Genomic DNA, 13,924 nt, shown 5'->3' with positions numbered 1-13,924 from the left:
ATTTACAATTGATTCTCTCATTTGATCTTCACAACAAGCCTACAAGGTAAATGCTATCATCATCATCATCATTATTAATATTCTTATTATTATTCCAATTTTACAGAGGGGGAAACTGAGGCCACGAGAGGTTAGACGGGTCTTTCGAGTTCCTAGGCCAGCACTCCATCGTTATAGCTCCCCGCTCCGGCATGCCATGCAGTGAGGCTACGCCTTCTGGGGGGCTTTACAAGAAAGCAGATCCGAGCTCCCAGGGGATGCCTGGGCCTGGGCTGAATCTGGAAGGGAGACGGAAGAGAGAAAGCCGGACTGCGTGTTCCCTTCGGTAGGGCACCAGCCTCATGCCCTCATTCCCGTGGACCATTCACCGGAGACCTTTGTCCGGGAACCGTTGGGGGCTCTCTTGTGTCTGCCTCGCTCGCCGGGGCCGGCTGAGTCATACGGGAAGTCTGAAGGCCGGCTTCAGCACGCAGGGCCGTCCCCGGGAGATTCAGGCAGGTGTCAGGCTGTGGCCCAGGAAGCCCCACCGGAGGGGAACAGCGCTCCGCTCCCAGCCACGTCGTTCCTGGCAGGGTGGCCGCGGTGCAGCACTGATAGGGTCCAGAAGGAGTGGCATCTGGGTTTTTTCCTCGCCCTGGAGGGGAGGGGAAAGCACGGTTGTCATGGTTACCCCTCCGGCCTCTGGAGAGGTTTGGAGGGCAGGACTCCGGATCTAACATTTGAGAGACTGTCCCACCGTTAAGGACAGTGGTGGATCCCGCAGGCATCTGTTAAGCTTCTATTGCTGGCAAGTGGTGTGTCTCTATTACAGAGACAGAAAGGAACTAGCGAGGTGGCATGGAAGGCAGAGCACAGGGAGATCGGAGTTCCAGTTTTGCTAGATCTGTTCCAGTCTTGCCTCAGATCTTACTAGCTCTAGGACCCTGGGCAAGGCAGTCATTTAACTTCTGCCTAACTCAATTGCTTCATCTGTGAAATGGGCTATAATAATAGTGTCATCGACCTCCCAGGTTGTTATGAGAATCCAATAGGCTATTGCTAAGATATTTGCAAATCTTAAAGTGCTATATAAATATGAGCTATTATTATTTTTGTTATTACTGGTGTGAGGATGCAGCTCTGCCTCATGTCACACACTGGGAAACTGAGGCCAGCTCAGGAAGATCAAATGATTTGCTGGTCACTCAGACACAGTAGATCCCCAGCTCTTTGAACCCCTACCACATCATCCTATACGATGTCATCTCTCCGGATTAGTTTGGAAGTGATCGAATTGATGCCAGAAACAATATCAGAAAGCAAATGCCTGTTTGATCTTAAAAGGGAAGAACTCCCCCCCTCTGCACTGGAAGATATATTAGTGAATGAAGCAGGGAGGATGATTGGAAGAAGCACTGGATTTGGGGCAGAAGCCCTGGATATGAATCACTACTAAGTTGGCCCTTAGTTATCCACATCAAATTTCCCCTCCCCTCCCCTCCCCTCCCCTCCCCTCCCCTCTCCTCTCCTCTCCTCTCCTCTCCTCTCCTCTCCTCTCCTCTCCTCTCCTCTCCTCCCCTCTCCTCCCCTCTCCTCCCCTCCCCTCCCCTCCCCTCCCCTCTCCTCTCCTCTCCTCTCCTCTCCTCTCCTCCCCTCCCCTCCCCTCCCCTCCTCTCCCCTCCCCTCCCCTCCCCTCCCCTCCCCTCCCCTCCCCTCCCCTCCCCTCTCCCCTCCCCTCCCCTCCCCTCTCCTCTCCTCTCCTCTCCTCTCCTCTCCTCTCCTCCCACCCCTTCCCACCCCTTCCCTCCCCTTCCCTCCTCTCCTTTCTCCTGTCCTCTCCTCCTCCTCTCCTCCTGTTCTCCTCTCTTCCTCCTCTCCTCTCCTCTAATTGAAAATTTTCATTTAATTAATTAATTAATCATCAAATTTTCAATCCTAGCTTTCAATCCTTGCCCACCAGACACTGGAGCTGTCAGTGGGATGTTAGTAAACTTTGAAAAGACATCAAAATTTTGAGTTGTTGTTGGTATAGGGGTGAGAAATACCAACTTGTTTTATTAGTCTAAAGAAGGTCATAAGAACACAGATTGTGAGTAAGAAGGGACGTGAGAAACCACAGAATCCAGCCTTCCCATTTTACAGATGCCAAAATTGAGACCCCCCAGAAGTTTGGGATTTTGTACAAAGGTCATACTGATAACAGCTTTTAGGGTTGAGATTTTGGCTCAGGTCCTTTGACTCCAAGTCCTCTAATCTATTTTCTGTGTCATACCACCTTGAAAAACATAATGAAGCAAGAGAGAAATTTGTTGGTGGGTGGACGTACTACCTCCAATAGTCAACACTCCCAATGTGTTTTTAGATTTTCAAAGCACTTTACAAAATATTATGTCATTTGTTCCTCACATCAGTCCTGGGTGCTATTATTATACCTTATTTCACAGAAGCTTGGAAGTGTCTTAGGTCAGATTCGAACTCAGATCCACCTGACTCCAGGTCTAGCTCTAGCCACTGGACCACCTAGCTGCTTCTATAACAATCTACATAGCCATTTAAGGTTTACAGAGTGCTTTACAGATAGAATCTTCACAATAATCCTGTACTGAGGTGGGTGTTATTAGGGCGTCCATTTTACAGATCTAGAAACTGAGGCTGAGAGAGGTTAAATGATGTGCCTGTGGGCAACCAGTAAGTGAAGGTCTTAGGTAGAATTTGAACTCGAGGGTCGTGGGTTTCCAGCTTCCTGATTTCTGCACTGTGCCCCATAGCTGCCTATCAGTTTGTTTCCGCCACAAAGAAATGATTCTTGGATTCCCTGCATCAAAGTCCCCTTCCACTGGTACGGATGATCCAGATTTGGCTGAAGGTAGTTTCTATTTATAAGGGATGAGGAGACAGCTGGAGAGCCTTGGGGAACTGGAGTTACTTAATATAGCCAGAGAGAGTGACTACTCGTGGATTTCCTTGGCTTTAGAGTAGAAAGGGACCCGTGAGCTCATCTGGTCAGGCTCCCTTATTTTACAGAGGGGGAAACCGAGGCTCAGAGAAGTCAATGGAGTTGCCTGCGGCAGGCGTGTCACTTCTCTGAGTCTCTGACCGAGAGCGGATATAAACACCATCCGCGCTCCTTTGTCCGGATGGACTCGGACGGGATTTTTATTTTTTAATGTTTTTTCACACCTTCAGGCCCATTTGGAAATGGCAGTGTGCTTTAGAATCTCCTTGGTTGGGGAAAAAAAGCGAATGGCACATTCGGAAAGGCACAAATTATTTGACTCTTTCTAACAATACCCCTGTGTGGGAGGCATCCAGAAACTCCCAGAAGGGGGAAAGGCGGGAAATGGAGACCAGGAAATGGGTCGCTACTTCCCCCTCTGGGTGGGTGGGTTTTTCACTGATGTGGGGCGGGGGTTGCCGTGGGCCTGGAGGCTTCCCATGGCTTCCTCCTGCTTTCTCCGCTCCCTCCAGCTCAGCCCCCAGCCCTTGTCTCCTGCCTGAAATCGAAGGAAGCCCCTCTTTGGCCGCATTACATAATTTCTCAGAGAGGACACGCGGGGAGGGGAGCCGGGCTCCGCTGCCTGCCCTTCCATTAATTTAAAAACCCGGCTACCAAATTAGAAGCAGCGCTAACGGGCGGACTCGGGCTGCGACTGGCATGTGTGCGATCCTTTCGGTCAGGCAGCCTCATTTAACCTTTGTATGTCACTGAGCTTGGTGGCCTTTTGGATGCGGCGCCTCCATGGAAAAAGTCCTAAATATAGTTCCTGTTTCTGGTTGAATAATAACTTCAAAGTGTGGACAGTAGAGTTTCCAGCTCCCTCCAGGCACCGAGCTGCCTCCAAAACGGAGCCTCAGGCAGGCTGGCCTCTTCCAGATTGCAGCTCTTTACTATAGGGGTTCTACCTCCTCTGTGTGCTGTGGCTTTCCAAAATGAAGCAAAGAGGCAGAAATCATCCCTAAGATTTTTCTTTTTAAACTTTCTTTTTTTTTTAAACTCTTACTTAAAAAAAAAAAAACTCTTGTAACCAAGGAATAATGTTCTAAATTGATTAAATTAATTAAATAAAAAAAAAAACTTACTTTCTTAGAATTAATACTAAATTTCATTTTCAAGACAGAAGAGTTCTAAGGATTAGGGAATTGGGGTTCAATGACTTGCCCAGGGTCACACCACATTTGAACCCAAGACCTTCTATCTCCAGGACTAGCGCAGCCAACTAGCGGCCTCAGCATCCCTAAAATGGTGCAAATTTAATTCAGCAAACATTTTATTTGTTCACTGTCCACCATGGGCCTCTGCCTAGGCACCAGGGAGAGAAAGACAAGTTCATGTCTCTGGGGACCTTGCATTCTAATGGAGGGAAACAGATATACAGATATCTAGTCAATAAATGAAAAGTGATTTCAGGGGGAGGAAATGCTAACAGCTGTGAGACTCTGGAAAGCCCTCCTGTAGGAGGTGGCCCCTGAACTTGGCCTCACAGGAAAACAGGAATTCTGAGAGGCAGAGGAGAGGAGGGAGAGCATCCCTGGTTTAGGAAACAGCCTCTTCAGAGACAAGGAGACAAAAGACAGAATGCCTTGAATAGGTAACAGCAAACAGCCCTTTGGCTGAAACACAAGAGTAAGTACATGAGGAACAACTAAGATGGAATCAGTTTAGAAAAGTAAGTTAGCCAATAAACATTTATTTATTTTCTTAAAAAACCTTTACCTTAACCATGGAAAAATATTCTAAATTAATTAATGAAATAAACATTTTCAATTAAAAAAATAAAAAATAAAACTAATATAGGCAGTGGATTTGATTATAAACTGATTTCAAAACTCTGCTTGCTGTGCTAACAAAGTATCTTCAGTTTATATCAGTGAAGCAAAGCTCATAAATGAATTTCTTTTCAGGGCCAGACGCAAGGATGCTAAAGAGACTCTTGTTAGGAAAAATAAAATATTTATTGAAACATATTAAAAAAACCTTTATCTTTCACCTTAGAATCTTGCTAAGTATCAGTTCCAAGGCAGAAGAGCTATAAGGATGAGACATTTGAGGTTGAGTGACTTGCCCAGGGTCACACAGCTAGGAAGTGCCTCAAGTCTACATTTGTACTCATGAAGATGAATATTCCTGACTCTGGGCCTGACACCCTATCTGTTATGCCATCTAATTGCCCAAATATTATTATTATTATTGTAGTTTAGCAATATATGCAAATATAATCAAGTCGGAGGTGGCCTGGCTGGTTTGAAGGCAGAAGAAGAAGGACAATAGTCCATATATCTCTCTGACTGGCTCTGTTTCATGCCAGTGACTGAATTGCCATTTCTCTTAATATCCTCTAACCTAACACTCACTGTAGATATCTATGTGGATAATAAAAACAAATTGTTTGGCCTTGTATTTTTCTATCAGAAGAGACCTCAGCCACCATCTTGTCCCATCTCTACCTAACCAAGAATGTGTTCTACATCATCCTCAGCCTGTGGTACTCTAGCTTCTGCTTGAAGATTTCTAGGGAGGTCCTAAAGTGTGTCTGAATTCACTTCTAGCTAAATAATAAAACCACCATGGAAAGACCCACTGTCTGGTTTGTGCCATCCTCCTTCCCAAATTGGCATCTCTGGGCTGGGAGCAGGACTCATTCTTTGACTGATGACTTTTCTTTTCTTTTTAAACCCTTTTTTTAAACTTGAAAACTTTAACTTTTTAAGTTTTTATTTTAAACTTTTTTAAAACTCAACATTAAAACTTTAACTTTTTAACTTTAAAAGATGACTTTTCTTTTTTTTTAACCCTTTTAAAAAAAACTTTCCTTTGTAGAATCAATACTGAATATTGGTTCTACAGCAGAAGAATGCTAAGGGCTAAGCAGTGGGAGTTAAGTAACTTGCCCAGGGTCACACAGATTTGAACCCAGGATCTCTCGTTTCGAAGTCTGACTCTTGAGCTCCCTATGTGCCCTATTGACTGATGACTTTACTGTGTTCTTCTATGGAGTCTACATATCTGGTTCTGGATTAAGGTCTCAAAGAATGTCCATTCAGAGTAACCAAAGGGAGCTGACTTGTCAGAGGAAGGACGGCAGAAGAGCAGATTGTAATAGTCTTTATAAATGAGAATGGGATTGATGAGACTGGCTAACCCTCCTGGAGACCAGCAGCATATGATCAGGAGAGACAAGGGGATCCAGAATCCTTTAGGGTGCATGGAGGCTTTCTTTCCTGTGATTTAAAGGGCATTTGCACATGCACGTGCTACTGGGTTAATTTCCAAATTAGGCAACCCTGGATCCTTCTCCAAGATCTGTAACTGGACAGTGTCATATCAGGTGCTGCCAAAACTTGCATTAAAAAAAATGCCAGTAGGTTCTCTTATGCTTAACATGCTAAGAATGATTTTCACATATACCAGTAACGACTCCCTTTTCTGTAAATCAGACAGCTAGCAATAGGAGGATGGGAAAATCACTAACTTCCATCTGCCTCAGTTTCCTCATCTATAAAATGGGGATAATAATAGCACTTCGTGTGAGGGGGAAGAGCCACAAATTATATACACACGTAACAAATGCAAACATGAATGAAGAGAAAAGGATTCTTGGGACACGAAAAGAATTCTGGGAGATGGAGTCCAAAGGTACAAGATTACTAATTATACCTTTGTGAGGATTAAATGAGATAATACATTTAAAATGCTGTGCAGACCTTAGAGCTCTATATAAATGATAGATATTATTTTTATTATCATTCCTCTACTTAGTGGTTTACAAAAATCTTTTTCCCACAACAATTGTGTGACATAGATGAATGCCAATATTATTATCCCCATTTTGTTACTAAAGAAATTGAAGCTCAGCTGGTTTGAGATGTACTAAACATCATCTAGGTTGAGATGACATCATGGTACATTGAACAGAGCACTGGCTCTGGAGTTAGCGGTCTGGGATGGGGATCAGAAGACTTAGGCTCATATTTAATACCAGTGTGACTTTGGGCTTTTCCCTGGACCCTTATTTGCTCAGGTCTAAAATGATTGAGTAATTAAGGAAGTGGAGTAGGAATACATTGAGTTTTCACTGTATAGATTTGAATTCTACCAATGATGAAGTATGTTTTTAAAAAAAGCAAACCTCCATACTCACAACTATGTATATGTTTGCACATGAGTATATATATATAATATATATGTTGCATATGTGTATATTATATATATAATATCAGATTCAATGAATTTTGCATTTTTGATTGAGTTTTTAAAAGCCAAATATTTAAAAGCTACATATATTTCATATGTGTGCATGTGTGTGTCTGTATAAAAAATACCAGACATCAATGACCTTTTTGACTGAGATCTTAAAAGCCAAAGGAAGTTTGAAGCTTTTTTCTCTCCCCAAGACAGTGTGCAATAGTGGATAGATGGCCTGTGAGGTCTGTTATAGCTTTAGAGGCATGCTGCTTTTTCAGATGAAGTGTCAGAGCCAATTCTTATTTCCTCCCTCTCCTCCAACCCAGGACACATTTCTCTGCATGGTGTGGCCTCTAATATTTGGACACAATGGGAGTTAGGATTTGGGGGATGGGAAGATCTTGCAATTTTCATTGATAATTGCGATACTCCCCCAAATCAGTATTTAGGGTTCTTCCAACCTTGACAGAATCTCATACCTGTGCTCATAAAAATATTGAACTAGTTTGAAGTGGTCTTTAGAAATCATGTGGTTTAGCCCTTCTGCTTTACTGATAAGTAAGATGGAGGTGTAAGAGTGTAAAGTCACTAACTCCGTATCATATAGCTGCTGGTCAGTGGCATTGAGAGTTCTACCTGGAACTAGAACTTGGTCTAATGTTCTTTGCACCTTACCCACAACCTCACTCCTCTGCTGTTGTTAGAAGATCTGGGAGGAACCAAGACCATATCACACGCATGGTCCTTGTAAAGATCCAGTCTATCCCCACTCTGCATTTATGTATTATTGGACATGGTCAAGATGGAGCCGCCATATTGTTGACTCTTTACATTGCTATTTAATTCAATACCTTTGTTATAAGCTGTTTCTGGTGACTGACTGGTAAAAGTGAAAAACACTTTGATGGGGGCTTGTGAGTGATTCTGATCCATAAAATACATAGAAATTGGAGTACCTAATTGTGGAATCCCAGGAGGATCTGAGGAGCTACACTAGACTTGAGAAAGATACTAAAAATATGTCTTGTAGACTCATTTTGCAATGGAGATGGATAGATAAGTGAGCCAAGTGCCTCTGGATGTGGAGACCCTTAGTCCCACTTCTTGTGATTTGAATGTGTAGAGTATCCTTTATTTTACAGGCATGGATTATCACATGAATAATTTACAAAGCTTCCCTACTTAAGTATTTCAGTGGAGGTTGTATGTCTGAGGGCTATGAAAGAGTGAGTTCAAGGTTTATGGGCTGGGAGTGGGAGATCTGGGTATTAGTTCCATCCCCTCTAGTCTGTCTGGTCTTGAACAAATCATTTCCCAATGCCATGTCTCGATTCTGCATCTGTAATATGGAAAGATCGGGGAACATCGGTGGCACAGTGGAGAGAATACCAGGCCTGGAGTCAGAAAGATTCATATTCCTGAGTTCAGATCTGGCCTCACTTACTAGCTGTGTGACCCTGGACAAGTCACTTGACCCTATTTGCCTCAGCTTCCTCATCTGTAAAATGAGCTGGAGAAGGAAATGACAAACCACTCCAGGATCTTTGCCAAGAAAACCCAAAATGTGGTCGAAAGACATTTAATCCTGTTTGCTTCAGTTTCCTCATCCATTAAAATGAGCTAGAGAAGAAAATGACAAACCACTCTAGTGTCTTTGCCAAGAAACCCCTAGATGAGGTCCCGAAGAGTCAGATCTGACTGAAGTGACAACCAAAAAAAAAAAAGGGTAAATATATAGAGAGAGTAAATGCCCACCTTTTAGCCTCATAGGAATCCAGAACACTTTGAAGAAAGAGAAAGGGTTCCAGGGCACAAGTACGAGTCCATGCACCCTCATGGAGGGAAGCAATTGTTTTCTTGTTTTTTTGCTCCTTTTTGACAGTGGTCAAATGAAAGAGAGCAGCCTTGTAAATTGAAAGAGCCCTTGGGGGGTCTCTTGGTGCCAAAGCAGGCCGAGATTACAAATTGCCTGCCTCACAGGTTCACCTGTGAGGGCTGGTGCTGGAGGAGACTGAAGGTGAATGTGAAAAGTGGGTTGAAGGTGGTAGAGACAGCTGGCAACTCCTTTCTGAACCCCACTCCCAAGAACCCATTAAAATTCCTCCTTGAATTGGCTGCGCTGGGAATAAAAACAAGCAGCCTGGTAGGAGAGGTATGAATCTAATGTCAATTAATGCAGGAAGCCTTGAGCCAGGGAGATGTGTGTTTAAATATATATTTAAAAATATGTATATATCTCTTAAACTGTGCCCTGTAGTTATCCTTTGTTCCCGTGGCTGATTTGTAATAAGCATAGTTTTTGTCTATTACCCCCCCTGCCAGAACCACTTGGATTTATTTTTATTTTTACTCTCCTGCATCGCATGTTCACTTTATCTGTGCATCCTCCGCCTGGGGTCTTACTTCTGAACATGGTTTCCATTGAGGCAGTATTCCTCCCAGGTGCCACCCCCTGCCCCCCATGTGCCTCCCCCGCTTCCAGAATTTAAGGTGGGTGAGATAACCCACCAACATCATTTCTGTAAGGATTGGCAGAGGTCACTGGCACAGTGACCCAGCACGCGAGTAATTTGACTATGAAATCTTTGGACTAAGAAAGAGATTTGGAAAAGTCATCTTCTAGAATGGCGACCTAGAGAGATGTGCATCCCTCTGCCTTCAAACAGGAACACAATTTAAGTTGTCCCAGAGAGGGGAGAATGTGGCCCGAGTTTCCAGACCTCCGGGGGAGCTCTTGTATCCTGCCTCTGTCTCCTGATTCATTGTTTATCAGCCATGTCCCCGTGAGTAAATTCTTTGTTAAATCATGTTTAAATTTTTTATGTTGCCAATTCAGTTTTATTTTTGCCCTGTGAAATGCAGCAGAAGGAATGTTGATAGGACCTGGGCTGGAATCTCCATCTGTGTTGCTGAATTTCTGGGTGAATTTGGGTAAATTGCTTAGCTTCTCTTGGCCCCATTTTCTTCTTCAGTAGAACCAGGGTGTCGGAATAGATAATCACCTCTAAGGTCCCTTCCATTCTTCATGGAAGATGGAAAACAGTCCCATGTTTGAGAAGATAGAATATGAACTTTCTTGCAGGCTTTTTGTTTGTGTATTTTAGGAGCTGGCACATTGGGAGGTGTTTAATAGATGTTGGGTCGAAATCTGGTAAAAAGGTTTCCTTTGTAGGCTTCGGTTGGACTAAATAACTTCTAAGGTCCCTTATAACTTGGAGATCCCACGATTACATCTTACCTCAGATGTCTTATCTTCTCTCACTTGACTAACTCCACTTTGGAGATGGTTTAAATGCTCTGCTAAGACTTGGAGGCTTTCAGTGCAGACTACAAAGAGATCTCATATTTTTTCTAGGGCTGATATTTGTAATGGACCCCAGGCACTCTTCCAAGAGGAAGGCTATTTTAAGTTATTCCCCTCTCCACACACCCCCCACTCTCATTTCATGGTCTTTTTAATGGCACAGACCCTTCCAAAATTGGTGATCACTCCTCTAACCTGTTAAAACTGATAATTCTTCCTTTGGAGAAGTGGCTGACATTTATTTCTCCTTCCTACATGATCTACTAACTCTTATGCTCTTTTCTCATTTAAAAAATATTTTTAAAAAATATTAAAAACATTTTTTTCAATTAACAACAATAAAAAATCTTGTTATTTCTCCCACCATGGGGAAAAAACAAGAAGAAAAGCAAAATCCTTGTAGCAGATATGGACAAATAAGCTAAACAAATAACCTGGATTGGGTACATCCAAAAATATATCTCATTCTGCATTTTGAGCCCCTCACCTCTTTGTCAAGAGATGGGTTTATTAAAAGTTCTCTGGAATTGTGGTTGGTTGCATTGAGCAGAGTTCTGAAGTCTTTTCAGTCTTTTTTTTAAAACCTTTACCTTCTGTCTTCTGGGTATTGGTTCTAAGGCAGAAGAGTAATAAGGGCTGGGCAGTGGGGGTTAAGGGACTTGCCCAGGGTCATATAGCTAGGAAGGGTCTAAGGCCATATTTGAACCCAGGACCAGTCCATCAGTCCACTGAGCCATCTAGCTTGCCCCCCTTTTCAATTTTTTCAATTTTGTTATTATATAAACTGTTCTGGTCTTTTTTACTTCACTCTGTATCCATTCATACAAGCCTTCCAAGGTTTGTCTGTAACTTTCATCCTTCTCACATCACCTTCATATTCCATTCCATTCACATTCCTTCATCCATTCCCCAGCTGATGGAATACCTCCCTGTCCCTTGGCTTTCACTTCTTTGCTATAACAAACAAAAAAAAGGCTCCTCTAAATATTTTTTCTTTTTCTGCACTCTTTGATCTCTTTGGTATCTTTTACTTTTTCTGGCTCCTGTATGTTGCTTGCTAGTCTTAAGAGCTGGGCTAGCTCAATCCCCAGGATACTTTGCTCTAGTTGCTCAGCAGCCAATGCTCAGGAGAAACGAGATTCCCTGGCGAGCATTCTGGTTATGTTTGCTAACTTGGCAACCAATGAGAGTTACCAGTGCCAGAGCCTGGGAGTCTGGGTGGATGATGCACTCCTAGCTCCCCCTGCATCCAGTTCAAAGAAGGGCGCATCAGCGTTCCTTGATAGATTGCTCATTTGGTTCACTTTTCAGATTGGGTTAGAAATTGATCAGAGCTCCAAATACCAAGCAAAGAGATGATTTTAAAAATTACTTTATATTTCCTTTATTGCTTTCCTAAAGAATACTTTCTTGAATTGTGTGCAATCTGGGATGCTATGGATCATCTCCGAAGAGCTGACTTTAGAACACATAGTGTGGGGCTGGGTGGCTCAATAGATAGAGCCAGGCCTGGTGACCAGAGGTCCTGGGTTCAAATCTAGCCTCAGATACTTCCTGGCTGTGTGACCCTGGGCAAGTCACTTAATCCCCATTGTCTAGCCCTTATTGATCTTTTTTTTCTTCAAACTAATACATAGTGGTGATTCTAGGATGGAAGGTAAGGGTTTAGAAAAAAGGAAAGAAACACATAAAGCCTTTGGGAATGGGCCTCTTATAGATACCAAAAGCCTCTAATCACTCAGACCCGGCATGGCGTTCCATCTCCTACCCACTGAAGGCACAGCCTTGACCTTGTCTTTGGAAAGGCCTCCTTGAGATGTGCCTGTTACCTGGGACTATCAATCTAGAATTGCATAGGACCTCAGGGGTCATCTAGTGCAAATTTTACAGGTGAGGCCCAGCTAGGAGATGTGAAAGCAAATCCTCTGGCTTTGACTTATGTTCTTTCTGCTAAGACACCAGAGGGTGGTGATACTTGGCCTGGGAGCGGTCAGCTCTCTTATGAACACATTGTTCTACATTAGTTCTTTGGGTTAGTTAGCCAACTTCTTCTCAGTAGGGCCCTGAGGGAATTTGCCATTCCCTGGGTATCTGTTGTTAAAATAAGACGAAGAGGAAAAGACTGTGCCTGGGGGAAGCAGACAGTCCATGGTGGGGGTGACAGGAGGGCTCTGAGCCCCTGGGAGCAGCAGAGAAGGCTGCAGGGACTCTGAAGCTATTTTAATCAGTCTATCAATCAACATATTTGTAGCATCTACTATTTCCCAGGCACTATGCTTAGGTCTAGGCACAAAAGAGGCCAAAGACATTCCCTGCCCTCAGGAGCTTACAATCTAAAGAGAAAGAAAATATGCAAACAAATATATAAAAAAGCAAGCTCTATACAGGAAAAATGGGAAATTATTAAAAAAGAGAAGGCACCTGTATTAAGATGAGTTGGAGAAGGCTTCCTGAGGGAGGTGGGATTTTAGTTGGGACTTAAAGGTCAATAGCTGGAGTGAAGGAGGGAGAGCCAACAGTCCAAGTATGGGAGATAGCCAGAGAGACTGCCCAGAGCAGGGAAGTGGATTTTCCTAGTATCAAATCTTAGGTAATAGTTACCATCCTCACAGGAATGTTATTAGGAAAATACTTGGTAGATGGTGCTATGGTAATCATCCTAATTGATTCATTTTTTTAATTTGAAATTTTTTATGCCATTCCCCAGTCGAAGAGCATCCCCTTATTTTCCAATTTTTTTGCCACCACAAAGAGCATTGCTATACATATTTTTGTATAAGTCTTTTCCTTATTATTTCTTTGGGGCTTGATTTATTCTTATAGCACTGTAATATTTGTAAAGTACCTTGCCTACAGTCTACTTTGTTTCCCACAACAACCTTATGATATGCCACTATACCTCTTCTCAGATAAAGAAACTGAGACTTAGAGAGGTCACCTGTCTATGGCCCCACAACCTGAGCGTATGTAGAAGTGGATTTTGAATGGACTTTAAATCTAATGTAGTTTCCTCTCCATCATTCTGCCTCATAATTGAAAGGCAATCCCGATGAGTGTAAATAATGAATTCCCTGAAGTGGTCACACGTATTTTGATTTTGTACTTTTTGAAGTTATAGCAATGTGAAATATGGTAACTTCCTTTAGTGCAATGGAAACATGGAGCGTAATTCTGAATCTTATGACCTTGCTCTGTTATGACTCTGGAGTGTGGTAGAGAGCAGAAGGGAAGTGTAGATTTTTAAAAATAAAAGAGAGGGGAAAGAAAAAAGGTTCTTTCAGTCAAGTGAGCAGAGCAAAGAGAGACAGACTCTCATATCTGCATCACATTACCGAAAGCACAAGCTTTGAAAAAAAGAGCCCCTCGACATGGATCTCAGCCAAATTTATCGCCTAAGCATCCTTATGTAAAATGAGGATGTTACTTAAAAGGATTCTGGAAATGTAGCTCAGGTGTTG

The 13,924-nt window shown here is 43.0% G+C and overlaps 1 protein-coding gene across 21 annotated transcripts in view; it reads left to right on the top strand.

Moving 5' to 3' along the window:
- The window catches only part of MSI2 (musashi RNA binding protein 2), a 553,967-nt gene that overhangs the window by 98,165 nt on the left and 441,878 nt on the right, over positions 1-13,924 (top strand). For 11 of the 21 annotated variants that reach the window (XM_056816530.1, XM_056816521.1, XM_056816519.1 and 8 more), the window contains exon 6: positions 9,829-9,945. The exons of the other annotated variants lie outside the window; for them this stretch is intronic. In XM_056816530.1, the coding sequence (XP_056672508.1) occupies positions 9,829-9,945 (117 nt within the window). The remainder of the gene's footprint in view (positions 1-9,828; positions 9,946-13,924) is intronic. 21 annotated transcript variants of the gene reach the window in all.

The sequence above is a fragment of the Monodelphis domestica genome, chromosome 2 (assembly GCF_027887165.1).
Source record: "Monodelphis domestica isolate mMonDom1 chromosome 2, mMonDom1.pri, whole genome shotgun sequence".
Lineage (NCBI taxonomy): Eukaryota > Metazoa > Chordata > Mammalia > Didelphimorphia > Didelphidae > Monodelphis > Monodelphis domestica.
Note: the sequence above shows the minus strand (reverse complement) of the source record. Positions and strands in the feature narration are given on the sequence as shown.